This window comes from Varanus komodoensis, unplaced genomic scaffold (assembly GCF_004798865.1).
Source record: "Varanus komodoensis strain SLA01 unplaced genomic scaffold, ASM479886v1 scaffold1, whole genome shotgun sequence".
NCBI lineage: Eukaryota > Metazoa > Chordata > Lepidosauria > Squamata > Varanidae > Varanus > Varanus komodoensis.
This window is the reverse complement of record NW_025335268.1, coordinates 110,104,155-110,125,408: the sequence shown is the minus strand read 5'-3', so window position 1 is coordinate 110,125,408 and position 21,254 is coordinate 110,104,155. Positions and strand designations below refer to the sequence as shown.

General features: G+C 42.2%; 1 protein-coding gene across 8 annotated transcripts in view; it reads right to left on the bottom strand.

Annotated features, from left to right (window-relative positions):
• The window catches only part of PLEKHA1 (pleckstrin homology domain containing A1), a 65,718-nt gene that overhangs the window by 9,543 nt on the left and 34,921 nt on the right, over positions 1-21,254 (bottom strand). For all 8 annotated transcript variants that reach the window (XM_044440419.1, XM_044440446.1, XM_044440455.1 and 5 more), the window contains 4 exons: positions 17,254-17,394; positions 15,762-15,830; positions 2,399-2,463; positions 905-968 (listed from right to left, as the gene is read on the bottom strand). In XM_044440419.1, the coding sequence (XP_044296354.1) occupies positions 905-968; positions 2,399-2,463; positions 15,762-15,830; positions 17,254-17,394 (339 nt within the window). The remainder of the gene's footprint in view (positions 1-904; positions 969-2,398; positions 2,464-15,761; positions 15,831-17,253; positions 17,395-21,254) is intronic.

Sequence of the window (21,254 nt, the reverse complement as noted above, 5' to 3'; positions counted from 1 at the left end):
AAAGTCCTAAACACATTCCCCTCACCATCATTATTTGTATGCAACTTTTCAACAAGATTGTGGTTGAACTGGGTCACAATATTGTATATTACTATTGCACAGCTCTGAAAATAGTTACATAAAACAGCTCTACATCACCAAGCAAAAAAAAGTCATTTTAATGGGTGATCATTGCTGTTTTCAGTGATATTTTTTAAAATAAAATTAAAAAAATACTTTCCCTTCAACAATATTGGTACTCAAATTCTAAGTGATGCCTTGACCTTAATTATAAGACAGGTTTCTACTAGCTTTTTACTGTATATTAAAGTTATTCTCAATATGTGCTACTGAAATGTTAAATGGAATTTTACAAAAGAGTGAACAAGGAGCTTTTAGAAAACTAATCTGAAACATAATAACGGGTATATGAAATGTGCAGGTAAGCTGTACTGTGGTAAGATATGTGCTGCTCTTAACCATTTTATAGTTCAGATCTCTCTAGACACTGGCATAGTATCAGAGTTTGTAATACTGCAGCACACAAATGATTTTTCTGAAGGAGAATAAAGGCACTCAGAGAAACATGCAGAGGAACCCCTGACAGTCCCAGGGTGTTCGTTCGGTTTACCCCAGGTAGGAATGCACTGGATGGCAACTTAAGGGTGGCAGAGCACCGGAAAAAGGCTTACAACAGAACTTTGAAAATAGATTAAATAAGCATTCAGTTGGATCATGCTTAGGTGACTCCAGTACCTGGGACAGAAGGATCACCTGGGCAATCACTTCCATTTCTATGACTGGCATGTCTATTGGTAAATTCATAGCTTGTGCTCTGTTCAGCTGTAACACTGTATATTGTCATACGCTCAAATGAAAAAGTGGTCATATTCACAAAGAAAAAAAGTTTTTCTTAAAGCGTTACCTGTACGTAAAAAGTTCGAGAAGTTGTTACAATTTCGAATAGATTGTCTCTCATTAGTATATCACTGAAAAACATACAAAACCATGTAACTGTTTATGCTTTTTAAAAACCAACATTGCACCTTTGATGTATCTGGCACATACCTCTTGCAGTTTCAAGTAACCACACAAGCAGAAGCTGCTTGTCAAAATAAGTAAATTATATTACTACCTACTATAGGAATGTATATACTGGCACCATTAATAAGACTGTGCCACGGTTCTCTAACTACCCACCCATCCATCTTGCCCTAGCAATTTGCAGTAGTTACACTACATTCATAAAACATTATGACTCCCAACCCCTTTTATAAAGAAAGTATCATCAGGTTGCACACTTCAAGTATAAAATCATCATCTAATCAATTAGTGTCAAAGCCAGAAAGGGACCAACAACAGTTTCTTGGTAAAACCAATTAACTAGGAAGGGCAGAGCATGTGACACACCACTGAGGCACCCAGATGCTAGCAGATGCTCTTGCTGCTTCCCCAGACCACATCACAGGCACAAAGGTAGACACTGTCAAGTCAGGACCCTACTTTATCCTTATAGGACAGCAGAATTAGATCAGCGGCAGAGGCCCTTCTCCGGGAACCCTCCGTGAAGGATATTAGGAGGGTGAGTACCCGGAGGAGGGCTTTCTCTGCGGTGGTGCCCCACCTATGCAATGCGCTCCCCGGAGAGGTCCGCCTGGCGCCGTCGTTATTTGTTTTTCGGCGCCAGGCTAAGGCCTTTTTATTTAAAGCTTATTTTAAGTGTTAATTTATTATGGAGGATTTTTAAAAATGTTTAAGCCGAGATGCACCGGGTTTTAATATTTTTAGTGTATAAATTTTTATATGATTTTGTTTGTTTTGTTGTTGTGAGCCGCCCCGAGGCTTTGTTGCAATGGGGGCAGCATAGAAATGTTTTAAATAAATAAATAAAATTTAAAAAAAGATATTATTCTGAAATTCTCTATCCTACAATGCCATGATGGAAGCCATTATGCCACCAGGTTTTCCTACAAGCTAAATTCTCAATTTCATCATTCATACCTGTGGCTAGTACACATGCACGCATAAGCATGTACAAAACCCTCCTTTTTAAGAAAGTTTATTTAAGCACTGAATGGACTTTTGCAAAGAAAAATCCCACGAAATGACAATTCCTTTCATAATATCAACTTTCATAAAAATGTACATACATTTAGTTATTTTTGTTCTTTTTTTTATGCCTCCTTTCACTCAGAGGACCACATTTTCTTCTCCTAAAAATATTGCCAATTGATTTTAATCTAGAGGTCTAATATCTCATCACTTTTGGTTAAGACACATACTAAGGGCAGAACTTCCATAGCACGGGAAGAAACAAATTCACTAAATTATATTGCAAGAAATTGTGTGGTTGGGTTTTCTTGTTCCAACTAAAGGTTATATATTACCTTTACAGGCTTTTAAACCTTCTGTTGCTCACCTTTGTTTACATTCCTGGACCTTATGAACCTCTTTCAGTGGTATAATCCGAAGAGGCTCCTTATCCTAAAAAAACAAAAAACAGAGACACCCACATTGGGTTAATTTTTGGCAAGTTAGCAACTGGGATTTTCAACATCTAAAGGACATTCCATATGAAAGCTTTACAACCCGAAAGACAAACAGTGGATTTATTCACAAAATTAAATTATATGAGCAATCTGAAGCAGCATAAATTAAGCTTTTCTGCCAGAATTTATTAAGGAACATGTCAATCCAGATAGTTTAATTCCATGTTGATTCCAAAGTGAAAAAAGTGAAAGACCCCAATAAACAACTTAACAATATAAGTGATGCTGAAGAGTTCATTTTTTTTATTTTGCGTGACTGATGTGAGGAATAATGCACATACAGTAACCAAAGATATCCTGGTTATCTTGCACTATTACAGTTCATGCAGTCTACAGTCTATTTACCCTACATCCCTGTCCATTACTTTATACAACATTTAATTGAGTTTCATCTTGGCTGGGCTGGGATTTGCTTATGTTCTCCAAAATTTGTGCTCAGCAACTGGAAGACCTGAGGACACAGATACCACTTAAAAGAATAAACTTGCCCAATGTTTGCAAAGAATAAACCATCTAGTTTGTCTAAAAACCACCTAGTGGTTAAAATCTCAGTAGGTCAGAATGCCTTTGTTGGGTCACTCGGATATAAGAAATAGAAGAGAGAAAAATGCCCACCACTAGTTCTTTATCTCCCCGGTTCTCCCTACCAACATATGCATCTTAAAAATTTGAGTCGTACTTGAGTTTCAATCAGTGACAATAAGGTAGAGTAAGCAGCAGGTAGAGCCTGATTCATCATCTCCTCACTATCCTAATTGTTAACCCTTGATTAGCCTCTCAAAACCTTCAAACTCCTTAATGCCAGAGCTATAAGACTGTACATGAAACAAGGCAGATACTTGTAAAATCATGGGTTTTAAAAAAACATATAAGTTAAAAAACAGCTTCAACTGTAGAGAAAAAATCAAGTATTTATTCTAAAGCATACTGAGAAATGCTTGTTTTTATAGATGACAGGACAACACAGTAATAATACTGGATTGATGCAGGTTCATATTTGACTAAAATACAAGCTGCAAGTGGTTATGGCCAGAAATCTGGATGGCTTTAAAAAGGGAATGGAAAGATTCATGAAGGACTATCCATGGCCGCTGCCTTGTGGGCTATGTGTTTCCTCCTTTAGCAGAGGTTGCTGAGGAGCTAGAGGTCTTGCACTGATCCATCTTGAGGGATCCTGTGGGTACCTGACTGCCACCATGTGTACAGAGTGCTGAACTAGATGGACCTTGGGTCTGATCCTGCATGTTTTTTGCAATTATGACTTTTGAATATGCTGTAAAGTTTCTAAAAAGCACTGAGTCAAATGTCATCAGCAGAAGGATATAAGTTCTAAAAAGTTTCTAAAAGTTTAAAAGAAAAATGCACTAGTATGTTTTATCAGTTTAAGCAATATATGGTATGGACAGCATATTGAGATTATTTTTCAAAAATAGGAAAAATATGTCATCTTTCATCTGCCTTTTTCATGCGCCATCATGTGGTTATTCAGAGAATTTAGAGACTATTCCATAGATTTTCATAGATGAGACTATTTCATAGATTCACATTTCACACCCTTTTCATAGTGCAGTGACAATTTTCTCTGTGCTGTTAAATATTACTGAAGGTTAGGAATGTTACAAGTGACATAAGAGTATGACCAAGTATTTATTTTCATTTTTATTACATTATTTCACTCTCTTTTCAAGAATGTGTGGTACTGCAATTAAAAGGGGAGTTAGAGGAATTTGTACTGGAGGTGGGAATCTGTTGGATTTCAACAGTTTTGGCTCTGCAGACTCCAGCGTTCTTTCTCACAAGCAACCAACTTGGCACCAAGCACACTATGTACGTGCACAGGCACCTGCCAGGAAGTGAGTTCATGTGAATGCTGCTCAAGCCCCTTCCCTCTTCTGCACATGTGACTCGCTGGCTTTGTACTGCACATGCTGCAGAAGAGGGTTGCTGGGTTGCAAAACAGGAGTTCCATGGGCATCCGTGGAATTTCTCTTGGTTTGGCTTACTTCCTAAGTGAGGGCCAAGCATAAGAAAGAAGTCCCATGAACAGAAGAGGGTTGGATTTTGCAGAATCACTGCAAATGTACTTGGGACCTGATTTGGGCTTTTCTATTCTTTCTTGTTCTTGAGTACTCCACAGTTTGTGCTTAACTCAATGGACGAATGCTTCTGTCCTAAAAGGGAAGCCATGATACATTTTCAGTATCTTCTTTTATTTGTATGTTCACTATGAAATCCTGAACACTTTCTTAGGCTGCAATCCTATACACACTTAAGAATATATTCCACTGAAATCAGAGGGGATTACTCTTGAACAGACTATCAGAGGACTATTATTGCTTGAAAGCAGATGGCTGATACTCCAACAGTTACTACAATCCACAGTAATTTAGTAAGTAGCCTATGGATTTGGAAAGAAATTCAGTTCAGTATTACAGATAACTAGTGATAATGCTTGGTGCTTACACTTGAGAAACTGAATGATGCAGGAAGTCCAATGATCTGCAATGAAAGAAGTCTACTGTATTTAGCAGTTAGTTTCATGTTGGGTTATACTGAACAGTATCAATTCTGTGAAAGGGAACTAGTCCCCACACTTTTCCTCCTCCTGAAATATCCCACTCTCCAATCTGTTCTAGAGGGTTGGGAAACTCTCTCAACCAGATTTGGCATATGTGTGGGGGCTGAAGGCAAGAGATGAAGAGCAAGTTCTGTGTATATGCAGAAGCCCCCTTATCCATCCATCCATCCATCCATCCATCCATCCATCCATCCATCCATCCATCCCATCCAATACCTTGTGGGTCTCTGGACAGCTTACAACTCAAGTAAGGACATCTGCTTGCACGAAGGCTGGTTCCAGCTCTGTGGGATGACCTTTGCCAGGAAAGAGACATGGGGAGTGCAGCCCTGTTGATTCTCTTGGATCTCTCAGCAGTTTTCAATACCATGGTATCTTTCTGGGTTGGGAGTTGGGGACACTGCTCTGCGATAGCTCTGCTCCTACCTGGTGGATCATCTGCAGATGGTGGTGCTGGGGGACTATTGCTCTGTGCCATGGAGTTCCACAGGGCTCTATTTGGGCTGGAGTCCTCAACATACAGATGACACTCAGCTCTACCTCTTGTTCTCATCTAATCCAGGAAAGGCTGTGACCATTCTTAACCAGTGCGTGGGCTCAGTAATGGACTGGATGTGGGTTAACAAGCTGAAGCTCAATCCAGACAAGATGGAGGTGCTGTTAGTAGGCAGATCATTTGCCCAACTGGGAAATTTTCAAACTATTCTGGATTAGGTTGCACTCCCCCTAAAAGACATGGTTTCTAGCTTAGGAGTGCTCCTGGATCCAGAGTTGACACTTGTTTCCCAGGTGGACTTGGTAGCCAGGAGCACTTTCTCAGCTTAGTTTGGTTTTTCAGCTACATTCCCACTCATATGAGTGGAGCCTTACTATGCTGACCAATGCACTGGTAACCTCACCCCTGGATTATTGTAATGAGTTCTATGTGGGACTGTCTTGAAAACAGTCCAGACACAGCAACTAATTCAGACCTGGACAGCATGGCTATTTGACAAGGACTGGCCAGTCCTTAACAGAGTGATAGCTTGGGGCTAGGATATCTGAGGGAACACTCATCTGTACATGTTTCTGCCAGATCTCTGAGATCCTCTTTGGAGGTCCATCTCTGAGTTTCACTGGCCAATGAAGTGAGAGGGAGAAAGGTCTTCTCTGTAGTAGCACCCCACCTTTGGAACTCACTACCCAAGGAGATTTGCCAGGCACTGTCTCTTCTCTCCTCCTGGCACCAGCTGAACACTTTTATTATTCTGCAGATGTTTTGGTGATTTATTCGGTTTTAACACATTTTAATCATTTTGATGCTGCTTTTCTGTGATCTTTTAACCTTCAGGCTGTATTTAAAATTTTTAAATTGTTCTTATTACTTATTTTTTAAAAAATTGATTTGATAATGTTAACTGTGTGTTTTACTAGTATTATTTTATTATTTTAATTAAATTTTATCTTTATTTATTTAAAACTTTTATATGCCGTCCTAGATGAGAGACATCTCAGGACAGCTTACAATATTAAATACACTAAGACAGTGATGGCGAACCTTTTAGAGACTGAGTGTCCAAACTGCAACCCAAAGCCTACTTATTCATCGCAAAGTGCCAACACTGCAATAAAACCTGAAAACTGAGGTTTTAGGTTAGAAAAAACAACTCACTGCCAGTCCAAGCAAATGTATATATATCCTTGGCAGTGCACTGACTGGCCATGCAAAAGCTCGGACGAGTGGCGGCTCATGAGTTGCAGCTTGTGACATCATTGCCTGGCGCCGCTACTTCTTTCTGAGCATGGGCATGGCCTCTATGTGCGCTGTTATCCAATGCTTGGCTGTTGGGTTGATTCTGGGGTGACTTGGCTTGTGTGCTGATAGACATGGCTCTGCTTGCCCGCTGTGGCACGCGTGCCATTGGTTCACCAGCACTGCAGTAAGACAATCAATTGCAATATAATAAAATATATAACCAATAAAAATAAATTAATTCAAAAGCAACTGTTAAACCCATTAAAATATTAATTTTTAAAATAATGATTGAATAAAAAGTTTTTGACTTGGCGCCGAAAAGAATATAGGCTCAGCACCAGGCAAACCTCTTCAGGGAGCACATTCCACAATCTGGGCGCCACCGCAGAGAAGGCCCTACTCCAAATAGATGTCCTTTTTACCTCCTTCAGGGAGGGTTCCTGGAGCAGGGCTTCTCCCACAGATATTAATGGATGTGAGGTCATATAAGGAAAGAGACATTCATTCAGGTATCCTGGTTCCAAGCCATGTAGGGCTTTATGGGTCAAAACCAGCACCTTGAATTGGGCTTGGACTTCAACTGGAAGCCAGTGGAGCTGGTAGAGGACCAGCATTGTATGGGAATAACGGCTGGTTCCTGTCAGCAGCCTGGCAGGTCTATTTTGTACCAGTTCAAGTATCTGGACGGTTTTCAAGGGCAGCCCCATGCAGAACACGTTACAGTAATCCAACCAGGAGGTTACCAGAGCATGTACCACCATTGCTAGGCAGTGTTCGTCCAGGTAAGGACACAGTTGATGGACCAACCGAAGCTATAGGAAAGCACTCATTGCCAATTATTGGTCTGTTGTTTCTATTACTTATTGTAAGTCACCCAGAGCACCTTGCCAGCTAGGGGTACAGCATATAAAAGTAATACAATAAACAAACACCTGAGAACCCCAGCTTCAGAAGAAATGTAGAAAGGCCACACTTAAGAAAGCACTGACCTGATTGCCAGCACATTTCTCTGATATGAACTAAGGCACCAAAGATATCACCTTAAAGCGGTTATCCTCAATCCTGTGGTAGATTAGAAATCAGTACTTTAAAAATAATAAAAAAGATTGTATTTAAGTCAGATTTTTAGAAATTTAAATATTCACTTCTTAATATTTAATTATCAGAATATAAACCAATTACATTGCTACACACTGACTTAAAGGCGGTGTTTCTATGTAAATGAAGAGCGAATTAGAACATTAGGGCCACCATAAATTTCTTTTCCACAGTGGATAGAATATTCTCATATATGCAGCTCTTCCCACTCAATCGAACAGGCAAGGCTATGCAAGATAATCTTCCTGTATAGGACACAGCTCTTCTGAGTACTGGGACATAACCCAGCAACAACAAAAAGCAGAAAAACACCAAATTCTTCACTGATAAAACTCAGGAATCCCTAATCAATAATATAACCCACATTATTGTCCCTCAAGACTCAGGTATTCTAAATCAAGCCATGCAGACTGGAGACACTTCCTCAGCAGCGAGCATAACCACTGTAAAGTGTTTACCTTGGGCATACTTCTGGATAAGATACATTCATCCACTGTATCAAAGTAAGGTCAACATTCTATTTCCTACAGTAAACTTCATATGGGATGCACAAAAGTAGTACTCATCTCAGGTTTTGGATCTTCTGCTTTTCCTCTTAAGTTCAAAAAACCTGCTCACCTTCTGAAGGAACAGTAAGAGAGGGGGGAAAAACTATACTACTCTTGGTGGGAAAGCATACAACAGCACTTGGGCCACTGGAAAAATGGTGTACGATGGATACCCAAAACTGGTCACAGTGCCTCTGAATAGCCATAGATGCAGTCTCTCTGTCAGGAGCAAGGGGGGGTCACAGGCTCTGCAAGCACTCCCATGGGATGCCAGCTGTGTCAGAGGTGCTTATTCAGATGAGGAATGTTTCAGTGAGATTCAGGAGCTTGAGTTGGCTTAAGGTCCTGGAAGGAGAAGCGGGAGTTGGCATTCTCAAGGCTGTCCACATCACTGCACCAGACCATTCCTGAGAGCGGCTTTAGAGGACAGTTGGAAGGGCTGTGGGATGCTGATCAGCCCCTCCAGAGATGAGAGGCCAATTAGATGAGCAGAGAGTGGGTGTTCTCACTTTTAGAGGGGCCTTCCAGAAAGTGTAGGGCACAAATGTGCTCATAAGGAGAGTTTCAGTAGATTGGGCTCAACTCACTGTTTTGAGTATGCTCAGAGGCTCATTTATTGAGCTGCATTTGGAAGCAATAAAGTGTTTTGCAAGAGATGTGACATGGCCTGAAGCTAGTGTTTGTTTGAAGGAGGAAATGTGGCTCGCGACACTCTCCTCTATTAATGTCTTAGTAATTGAGCCAGTCTGCTTTCGTACTGAATCATCTTTGTACGGGCTGAAACAAACCTTTTGCAATTATACTGTGGAACTGTACCAAGACATACTTTCCTTCCATCCTGCTCTGAAACACTTATACAACTAGACAGTGTTACTTGAGCTGCAACCAATTTATGCTGTGGGTGGCCTCCTTTTGGGAACATCAATTCTGAGCCATCACTTTCTTGGAACAAGCTCCCCAACCCCTTGGGTTTGGATCTTTTATAACCTGAATCAAAAGAGAGTCCATATAGTTTCCTCTCCATCCTAATGCCAGTGACAATTAGCAGTTCAGACATATTTTACCTTCATCAACACAAGTAATGTCTGTTATTTGCTGCCTTCAGTCAACTCAAGAATTAAGCCTTGTTATTCTCCTTATGTATTTATTTAGTTATTTGTTTATTTAAAACATTTCTATGCCGCCCCATCACAACAAAGCCTCGGGGCAGCTCACAACAAATAAATACTAAAATTATACAATAAATTATACAATAAATAACACCTCCCCAGTGCATTCTCGGCTTAAAAAAACAGTTAATAAATAATTAACAGTTAAAATAAGTTTTAAATAAAAAGGACTTAGCCTGGCGCCGAAAAACAAATAACGACGGCGCCAGGCGGACCTCTCTGGGGAGCGCATTCCATAAATGGGGTGCTACCGCAGAGAAAGCCCTCCTCCGAGTACTCACCCTCCTAATCTCATTCACAGAGGGTTCCTGGAGGAGGGCATCTGCTGCTGACCTCAAGGGGTGGGAGGGCATATATGGGTGCAAGCGTTCCTTTAGATAACCAGGTCCCAAGCCGTTAGGGCTTTATAGGTCATAACCAACACCTTGAATTGGGCCCGGACTTCAATCGGGAGCCAGTGGAGCTGACGGAGAACTGAGGTTATATGAGAATAACGCCCAGTCCCCGTCAGCAACCTGGCAGCTCTATTCTGCACCAACTGAAGTATCCGGACCGTCTTCAAGGGTAGTCCCACGTAGAGCGCATTACAGAAATCTAATCGGGAAGTTACCAGCGCATGTGTCACTGTCGCAAGGCAGTCATGCTCTAGGAAGGGACGCAGCTGATGTATCAGCCGAAGCTGAAGGAAAGCGCTCCTTGCCACCGCCGTCACCTGAGCTTCCAAAGACAGCTCAGGGTCGAGGAGCACTCCTAAGCTGCGAACCCTGTCCCTCAGAGGGAGTGCAACCCCATTTAGGACAAGGCCCAAGTCCCCCATCCCGAGGTCTGATCCGCCCACCAACAGGACCTCCGTCTTGTCTGGATTGAGCTTCAGTTTATTGGCCCTCATTCAGCCCATTACCTCAGCCAAGCACCGGTTCAGCACAGCCACTGCCTCACCTGGGTTGGTGGAAAACGAGAGGTAGAGCTGGGTATCATCAGCGTACTGATGATTCTGCAGCCCACACCTCCTGATGACCTCCCCCAGCGGTTTCATGTAGATGTTAAAAAGCAAAGGGGACAAAATGGACCCCTGCGGAACCCATGGCATAACTGCCATGGCGCAGAGCCATAGTCCCCCAGCACCACCTTCTGAAATCAGCCGTTGAGATAGGAGCGGAACCACCGCCATGCGGTGCCTCCAACTCCCAATCCCGCTAGCCTATTCAGAAGGATACCATGGTCGATGGTATCGAAAGCCGCTGAGAGGTCCAGGAGAACTAACAGGGATGCACTCCCCCTGTCTCTCTCCCTGCACAGGTCATCATACAGGGCGACCAAGGCAGATTCAGTGCCATACCCGGATCTGAAGCCGGACTGAAATGGGTCCAGATAATCAGTTTCATCCAAGAGTGCTTGGAGTTGTCCTGCCACCACCCGCTCTAGCACCTTGCCCAGGAACGGGATGTTGGCCACCGGTATATAATTGGTGGCCACCTCCGGATCCAGGGATGCCTTCTTTAGGACTGGCCGGACTACCGCCTCCTTTCAAGGGGAAGGTACCCGGCCGTCTCTTAAAGAGGCGTTGACCACTTCCAGGATCCAAGTCACAATCCCATCCTTGGCTTTCTTAAGTAGCCAGGATGGGCATGGGTCTAGTAAGCAAGTGGTAGGACGTACTTGTCCAAGCACCTTGTCCACATCATCAGGCCGCAACAACTGAAATTCATCCATTAATTGTGGACTTAACGGCGTCGATGGCATCTCCCCAGTAGAGTCTGATCCAATAGCAGAGTCAAGCTCGTGGCGAATCTGAGTGATTTTCTCCCTGAAATGCTTGGCAAAGACGTCACAGCGGGCCTTCGAGGGTGGCACAAGATGTATCTTTGGGCCTGGATGTATCAGCCCCTGCACCACCCGAAAGAACTCCGCCGGACAGCATTGTGAGGAGGCAATGGAAACGGAGAGGAATTTGTTCTTCGCCATCCTCACCGCCACAGCATAGGCCCGATAATGGGCTCTTAAGTGTGTTTGATCAGATTCATCCCGTGATCTCCTCCACCTACGCTCTAGACATCTCCCAACCTGCTTCATCGCCCGTAATTCAGGCGTATACCACGGAGATGAACGGGCTCTGCCAGGCGGGAGAGGATGCTTGGGAGCAATCGTGTCAATAGCCCTGGTCATCTCCCCATTCCACAGTTCAACCAGGGCATCGACAGGAGCACCAGCCTTGTCAACCGGAAAATCCCCCAGAACTTTCAGGAAGCCATCAGGATCCATCCGGCTCTGGGGGCGGACCAATACAATTGGGTCCACACCCTTGCAGAGGGAAAGGCTGCTCTCGAGCTCAAACCTTATGAGGAATCTCCCCCTTGTCTTGCTCTTTAATGGGCTCTAAAAATTTCAAGATTTATTCAATAATACCGGAAAATCTTCACCTTCACCTAGCTCTTCCTCCTCAGAAAGAACCCCACTTCAGTAGAAGTTGTTGGATCTCTGGCAGGAAAATTAGCATGTGACTTCTTATGAAGAGGCAAACTTCTGTGCCATTAAGTCATCTTTGACTTATGATGATCATATGCTCTCCAAAATTTCCTGATTTTGCCAGTCCTGCTCAACTTTTGTGAACTCAAGGCTGTGACTTCCTTTATCTCACATTTCATCTTCATTTTCTGCCTTTGACTTTCCCTAGCAATATTGCCTTCTCCAGTGAATTTTGCCTTCTCATTATGAGATTACTGAATCCCTAAAAAGTAGTTTGTGGCCCCTTAAAAAGAGCCACACTTACTATAGCTCCCCACTACCCTGCACTCTGTATGTCTTCACAGACCTCTTCAAGTCACACATTGATTGTTTCAAGTTTCTTGGCTCAAGAGATCTCCTGAGTCATGTGACACACAATAAATTCTATGTTTGTAATAATGGCTGGTATGAGATCATTATGGGTGAAAGCACCCTCTTTAAGAGGGTAGGTTAATCAGACAAAGGAGAAGGGGAGAGGCAGATTTCCTGTCTTTTCTTAAGCCTCAATCACATGGAAGATTTCCTTGCCCTTTTCCCAGATCCTTCAACAGTATCTGTCAAATTCACCCACAAAAGTCAGGAGATAATGTCTTCTTGTCAGTGCTGGATAGTGCTCCCCCACACAAAACAACTCACTTCCTCACAGTGCCTCCCTGTCAAGCATTCTGTGACCCCTGGGCAGGGTGAATATGTGCCACCCTGGAATGACTGACCTGCACTGTGAGCACTCGTGTCATATGTGCATTTTTCCCGGGACTTGAACAAAGTATTAGCCAGTGGGGTAGTTCCACAACAATAGAAGAATTTTGCTTCTTGGTGTGCTATGACTGGGAGGCATGCCTCCACTTGTATCCATTCCAATCCCAGAGCCTATCAAGAAAAAACAGTTGAACTTCATTGAGGCCCTCTTCTGTGGAGTTAAACAGGACTGGAACTGTGAGGGGCTCTCTTCTTCACAAGGCTATTTTGCATAGCCCTGAGTACTGGAGCAAATATAATGTGGAATCCATGATGACACCCTCCCTTCCTGCAGGCAAACTGAACATTTCTAAAATATTACTATTAATACTTTACATGTCTATCAAACATAAACATTTAATTTTCATCTCATTAAAGAAGTGCTCTAGTCTACCCAGTAACTATCAATGTGAGTATTTAGGTCGTGTGAAGATAGGCTGAAGGGAACAAAAAGGAGCAACACTCACAAACTGCTGTGGCTTCTGGTTATAAGAAAACCCTATATTAGAACCTTATAAATGCAATCCTGTCTTCTAACTAAAATGATAAGCAGCGTGTGAAACAGGTATAATGTGACAAGGAGATGAAAGGCATAGTTATGAGAATGTACACAGCCCTATTTAGTAGTACAGTGATATGGTTTGGTTTGCACATTTGTGTAGGAAATATATGAAGCAGCAGCAAATGAAAATCTGATTCCAATCTGATGTAAAACAGACTTTTCCCTTGATATAGAATGTAGAACCATTTACTACATTCCTATTCCTGTCCAGAAGTTCTGGATTTAAAATCAGCTTCTACAGTTGTCTCTAACTGAGAAGCCAGGGACTGAGTTCAGAAGTATCCTGCCATCAGCTTGAAATCCTGCACCAATGTACTGTGTCAACTAACTTGTAAAACTTCCCTCAGTTTTTTTAAAAAATAGATTAAGATATAGCCTGTTATATGTGTGCACCAGCACATTTAAATAAAGAGTGTGAAGAGTCCCAGTAGAAAAGTGTCAGCATACAAGCAGGATAGCCTAAGTGGTGACAACCATAACCTCATGTATGATATGAGCATTGTTGAACCAACTGGAAACAGTAATTGCAGTAGATTCTGATTTTTCTGTGCCTGTGTGTGTGGAAAAGCATGCCAAGCAAGTCCAACATAGCTACAATAGACTTCAAAAGAGAAAATTTCTCTAACATGAGAAAACTAGTAAAAAGGAAGTAAAGAAGATTGAATGCTTTCAAAATGCTTGCACATTAACTCAAAATAATGTTAGAAGCTCAGCTAGTTTATATACAACAGGTTAGGAGAGGTAGCACTAAGTGCAAGAGTTTACCAGCATGGTTGATGAACATGCCAAAGAAGTTATTAGAGAAAAGGCAGCTGACTTCCTTTGGAAAATAGCAGTCTTGCCTAAATGAGGAGAAAAAATTGTGCAAAGAAAATGCAAGTAGACAAAAAGAGATGAAAAAAGCACATTGAGGACATTAACCAGATCAAGGACAACAATAAGCAACTATTTAAATATATAAGAAACAGGAAACTAGCTAGAGCAGCAGAGACCAACCTTTTTGGACCCATGTGAACTTTTGGAAATTTGAGAAACTTAATGGATGCCACCACAGAAAAGTTCCATGATGGAACTGGTCATCAAATAGTAGCCATGGATGCCTGGGCAGTCAAAAGTGGTATTCATGGAAGGGAGAGAAATAGCAAGGATAGAGGTTGGGAGGGAGAGGCAAAGGGGTGGAGGAGAGAGGAGTAAATGAGGCTAGTGGCTAGGAGAGGGGGAGAAAGAGTGAGATAAAAAGGTGGAAGAAGAAACAGTAAGGCTTGACTGGTAAGAAATCCAGGCCAGATAAAAGGAAATGTTTTGTCACATAATACAGAGTTAAATTATTGAATTTACTTCCACAGGATGTAGACTGGATTTGTATGATCAAGGAAGAATGGGAAGTAACAGTTCTTTTCTGTGCCCCTCACAGTTTGATCGCACACCACCTCATTCCCATAATTAATCACATTGCTTGTAGCTTACTGTGCTATCTGAACCCATGAAGTGTCTAGCAGTAGTGACTTCCAAACCACAGCTTAGTCTAAGATTTGGAATCCATGCACCTTCACCAGGTCTGGATCATCCAGCAACCCCGCCTAGCATGGGTAATTATGGAAATGAAGTGCATGCACGGAGTGGGAAAAAGAAGCAACTGTGTCTTCTTTTTCTTCCCCAGTCATGAAAACTTAGTTATAGTGAGTATCACCAATTTGGATGCCTTTTAAAAAAGTGCTGGGCACATTCATGGAAGATAAGGATGACAGCAACTCTAATCCTGACTGTAATATGCTGCCCTCACTATTGGAGGGTTATGTACACCAGATGATGAGGAACATGGTCAAAAGGTGATGTCTGTGGATTTCTCATGAGCAGCTGGTAAGCCACTGTGTGAAAAGAATGCTGGACTAGATGGACCCTGGTCTGACATTGTCTCCTAAGACGTTCAATCTTAATTTCACATGGAGAAAGCATGCACAAATATAGTAAGAAACAAGTAGGTGACTAGGGGATATTTAAAGCAGCAGGAGAAAATAATGATTAAAAAGTGGGAAAGGGATGGCTCAATTACTAATTCTACCCTGAAATTGTCAGTAGTAATATTATGGTGAAATCCAGCCATTTTCCTGGTAATATCCATTGTATTTTCTATCAATCTACCAAACAAGCAAGCAACAAACAAACAAGGAGGGATTATATTCTAAATCATGTCTAATAAATTGTGTTTTCCCATCAAAAGATGAAAGAAAACATTATGTGCATAAACAAAAATTGTTCAAGAGTTTAAATTAATCTAAAACAGACAATTGGATACATACCAGTTCAGATTTAAAATAGCCTATCGTGTTTTCATCCAGCTGGAAGTATCTTCTTTTCCAGTTCTTCATCTATATAACACAATCAAGAAGTTACTATAACTTAATCCCACTATATCTCTAAGGATCATAAAATATTCTGCTTTTTTCTAATGTTCTTGGGATCTGTCCTAAGAAGACTGCATTCTTTAGGGTAGCTCAGGTCTCTACAGTAACAGTTGGATGGGGGTAAGAAACCTTGATATACATTAGCTGAGAATGATTACAAATGAGGGACAAAGGAAAAAGACAGAAGAGCACAGAACTCTTGCAATTAAAAAGAGCTAAACTCAGTCTTATATCCAGGTATGACTTCCAGTCTTCCTTTACCTAAAAGGGGCAGTTACACATAGTTAACCAATGTATCATTTGCTTTTTTCCTTTTTAGCAAGAGCAGAAAGATTACCAATTTGACCTCCACACTGAAAAAGTTCCCCTCCCTGGTTTCTCCAAGCTGATTGACCCAGTCCAGCTTTATCTGATCATCAGCTGCTGCTGATGTAATCCCTCACATACTGTCTACCAACAGGGAAACACCAAAAAGCACTCTAATTCAAGGCCAATTCAAACTATATTGTTGCCAAGTTCAGGCAATGTGACACTGTTTCTATACTATTGTACCATTTCATATACCCAGGTTCATAACATAAACTGCTGCTCAATGCTGCATTTGCCTCCATGTTGCTATAAGCCACTGCTGCTGGGTGACATTCCACATAGTGAGACTAATATATACTAAAAGTTTACTGTAAGAGGCAATTTAAGACAAATGAAGCCTAGCTTTAAGAATTAATGAGCTGAAATATTTTGATCTAATAAAAGCCCAGAGATTTATAAACAAGAACCTGCCCTTAACTATGCACAAAGAACAATTCAGACTAACTTAATGTTTTATAGTATTTCAAAACCAGAAAACTTTCATGAGCTCTATTTCTCCGCAGAAATTTTCCCATTTCATTAGTAACTCTATAAATACCAATTGCAAACACTTACTAGGCAAACTTGGCATTTTCAAAGTTGTAGATTAATGGGTATCAGCATACCACAGATTGGCCTGTGGGTACCTACAATCTATGAATGTCAACAGAATCTTTTTTCACCATGGGTAGGCTAGCTATGGTTGATGGGAGTTGTGGTCCTCCCAATATTTTGGCCAGCAAGTTGCCCACCATTATTCTAGAGCATCAGAAGATTTTCCAAAGAGAGATGAACATTTCAGATTTAAATTACTTAATGCAAACCTACATCACTACATAAGGTAACATTATATAATTGTCTAAGAATAGTTATCAAGACACGCACAACTTGAGGTACCCACAAGTGTCAAACTCTGAGAACTGACAAAAAGCCCTTCTGTATCCAGCATTCATTCTTTACTTTCCCCAAGAATTTTCAAACTAAATTCTACCTGGCAAAGAGTTCTTGCTGTAGGATAATCATTTTCCTAGATGCTTACCACTGCTCCTTGTTTAACACAGTAGCCAGCTTTGATCACAGCATTATCTGGGGGATGTTTAGCAGAAAAGTAAGGAATGTGGCTTTGGGTCCGTTTCAAGTAATTTTTATCATTATCAGCACATTCATTTATCTCTTCTTTCTAGATAAAAGTAAACAATGGTTTAGAAGTTAGCTTAAAAATTTGTTATTAATTACTTAAGGAAAAATGTAGCTTCCCCTGACATAATTACACATTAAAATACAACTTGCATTTGGAGGCATTGCTTAAAACAGAGTATCTGATAACACAAGAACTAATTATACAGACATGCCTGTAGTTTATCTCACACTTGTTCCATATTCAAATAAATTACATACAATGTAATCCATGTTCACTAGAGGGGTGCGTTTGTGTGTGTGTAAACAAAATGTTTGACATCTTAAAAAGCTCCTTCAACAGGTTTTGAAATAAATAAAAGCATTTGCAACTCGCTACAAAAATGGAGAACAAATATGATGGCAATGTTTTCTGAAAAGCTGGAATGACATTTTTTTTAATAGTTGAGGTCAAAGATGAAATGTTTCACATTCCTAAGAGCCAGTGTCAAAGTTTAGGAACCCAGATTAACAAGTTCCTAATTTTTTTTTACCTCAAGTGACTGCACAGTTATGAGCAATGTTAAGAATTCTGAGTTCCCCTTATTTCAAGTGCTATTTATTTTATTTATTTTATTTTTTCGATTTATATCCTGCCTTTTTCCTACAAAGGGCTCAAGGCAGCTTACATCATTCTCCTCCTCCATCTTCTCCCCACAACAACAACCCTGTGAGGTAGGTTGGGCTGAGAGTCTGTGACTGGCCCAAAGTCACCCAGTTGGCTCCATGGCTGAGCGGGGACTAGAACCCAGATTGTCTGAGTCCCAGTCCCATGCTCTTAACCACTACACCACACTGACTCTTCCAGTGCTATAGTCTCTCTACACTCAAGTAGCTCATGTGAAACAACAGGACCACACTATGTATGTTTCATAGTGAATAGGTTGTGGAAGCAACAATTCTGACCCAGTCAGTTCCTCTTTTAAGCAGATACATGCTGAATCTTCTCGCTTAGAAGGGCTTCTCATTTTTTTCTCCCCATACCTATATGAACAGGTACCATTAATTTTTATTTATTAGTTATATTTTCAACCTATCATTAGAAAGTAGTGAAAGTTGCCAGTGTAGATGGCCTTAAAAGGGAATAGGACAAATTCAGGGAGGCTATCAATGGCTCCTAGCCTGCTATCTATGTGATACTTTCATTACCAGAGGTGACATGCCTGCATATACCTGTTGTTGGGAAGCATGAGCAGATGGAAGCCTTGTACCCATCCTGCTTGAAAGATCCTGTGGAAAGCTGATTTGCTACTGTGTCAGCAGTTTGCTGGACTGGATGGATCATTGGTATGATCGAGCAGGGCTTTTCTTATGCTCTAATTCAAGGTGTCTTACATAATCCTCCTCCTCTCCATTTTATTTTCACAACAACCCTATAAGGTAGGTTAGGATGAGAAACTGGCCCAGAGTTAGCCAGTGAATTTCTTGACTGAATGGACACTAGAACTTGATCTCTCAGGTCCCAGTCCAACACTATGTATGCCACACTGGGTCTACCATTATTAGAAGCAACTGATCACCAGGTTTTTCTGACTGTTATTGTTAATCCCTGCTAGGGGCAAATTTCTTTTCTTGGAACTAGATAACCTGCAACTCCAAATCAGCCACAAATTCATTCCACCAATTCTTTAAAAAGGGATAAGAGATGGAGATAGAACATTTGTATGTGCGTTTATATACATGCACACATGCACGTGTGTGTGCACGAGCATGTATTAAAGTTCCAGAGGACTGGAGGGTGGCGTCAGTGGTCCCAGTTTTCAAAAAGGGTAGTAGAAGGAACATGGGGAATTACAGACGAGTTAGCCTTACGTCCATTGTAGGAAAAACAATGGAAAGGCTCATAATAGTGCGAGATCTAGTAATCCTAGATAGGGGAGGGAGGCTGACAGCCACACAACACGGCTTCTGCAAAAACAGGTCCTGCCAGACAAACCTTGTGGAATTCTACAACAACGTTTCGAGGTGGCTAGATGGAGGGGGTGCAGTGGATGTGGTTTACCTAGATTTCAGCAAGGCCTTTGACAAAGTGCCCAATGATATCCTGAATGAGAAATTGAGGAGTTTTGAGATAGACAAATGCACTGTCTGATGGATTAGGGCACAGTTGACTGACAGAAAGCAGAGGGTAACCATTAGTGGGGAATCATCAGGATGATGGCCCGTGACAAGCAGGGTCCCCCAGGGCTCTGTCCTGGGGCTGATCCTGTTCAATCTTTTCATCAACAATATGAAAGAAGGGGTGAACAGTCTGCTGATCAAATTCGCAAACGATACCAAAATGGAGGCAGTGGCCACAACTGAGGAGCAGGTACTTCAGATCCAGAAGGATCTGGACAGACTATGGAAGTGGGCAGGAGATAATAGGATGGCGTACAATGTGGGTAAGTACAAGGTCTTGCACTTGGGGCATAGGAATGGGTGTCTAAGTACAGGTTAGGGGACAAGTGGCTGGAGAGCAGCACTTGTGAAAGGGACCTTGGGGTACTGGTTGACTGCAGGTTAAACATGAGTCAGCAGTGTGACGTGGCAGTCAAGAAGGTGAATGCCACCCTTGGTTGCATAGCCAGAACTGTGGCTTCTAGATCGAGAGAGGTATTACTGCCACTCTATATGACTCCAGTGTGCCTGCAACTGGAGTATTGTGTTCAGTTCTGGGTCCCTCATTACAGGAAGGATATAGCCAGATTAGAGTCAGTGCAGCGTAGGGACACAAGGATGGTGGCCGGATTGTAGGGAAAGCCATATGAGGCGAGACTGAGGGAACTGGGTCTTTTCAACCTGGAGGAGACTCCGAGGGGATCTGTTAGCAACATACAGGTATGTGAGGGGGTGTCACACGGAGGTGGGTAGAGACCTGTACTCCCCTGCAGAGGAGGGCAGGACGTGCTCCAACGGAGCCAAGCTCAGGTAGAGGCAGGTTGCTCACCTGTAACTGTCATTCTTCGAGTGGCCATCTGTGCATTCACACGTATGGGTTCTGCGCCTGTGCAGTGCCTCTGGCCAGAAAGATTCAAAAGCTTAACGGTTTTGGCAGGAACTCCGCACCCCTCCTCCTATGGTATAAAAGGGCGGAGTACCCACTATTTCCTCAGTCTACTGGAGACCAATTGTTTGCCCCCTCACGGGAGCAAGAGATATTGCAGGAAACCTGCTGAACCATATAGAAAGAAAGCACTAACGGGACCGGTATCAAGAAAGAAACGGTACCTTATAAAACCATTCACTGACACCGAGCGGGGCCGGCTGGTGGGTTGTGTGAATGCACAGATGGCCACTCAAAGAACGACAGTTACAGGTGAGCTACCTGCCTTTCTTTGTCGTGGCCTCTGTGCAGCACACATATGGGTGATTAGCAAGCTTACAAGACCCGAAGTTGGGCGGTGTCATCATTGAAGGAAAGAAGAAAGGACTGCCCGACCAAAGGAGCAGTCATGTCTGGCACGCACATCAAGGTGGTAATGCCTGATATGATAAAGGTGCAAGGAGTAGTCCAAGTGGCAGCCTTGTAATGTCCTGAATCGGAATGACAGTGGCAAAAGCAGAGGAGGTAGTTACAGCCCTCGTGGAATGCCCTCTGGGCATGACAAGTAAGTCAAGCTTGGCAAGCTGATACGCTAGCTTGATGGTCTGTACAATCCACTGTGAAAGCATCTGCGAACCAAAAGGGGAGCCTTTATTATAGTCCAAGTTAACAAACAGGCGGTTAGATTTACGGAATGACTCCGTGCAAGACTGGTAGAAGGCAAGGCAGCGATGAACGTCGAGAGAATGCAACGACCGTTCAATTGGTGTAGCGGGCGTAGGGAAAAAGGCCGGTAAGACAATGTCCTGGTTAATATGGAAAGGAGACACAACCTTGGG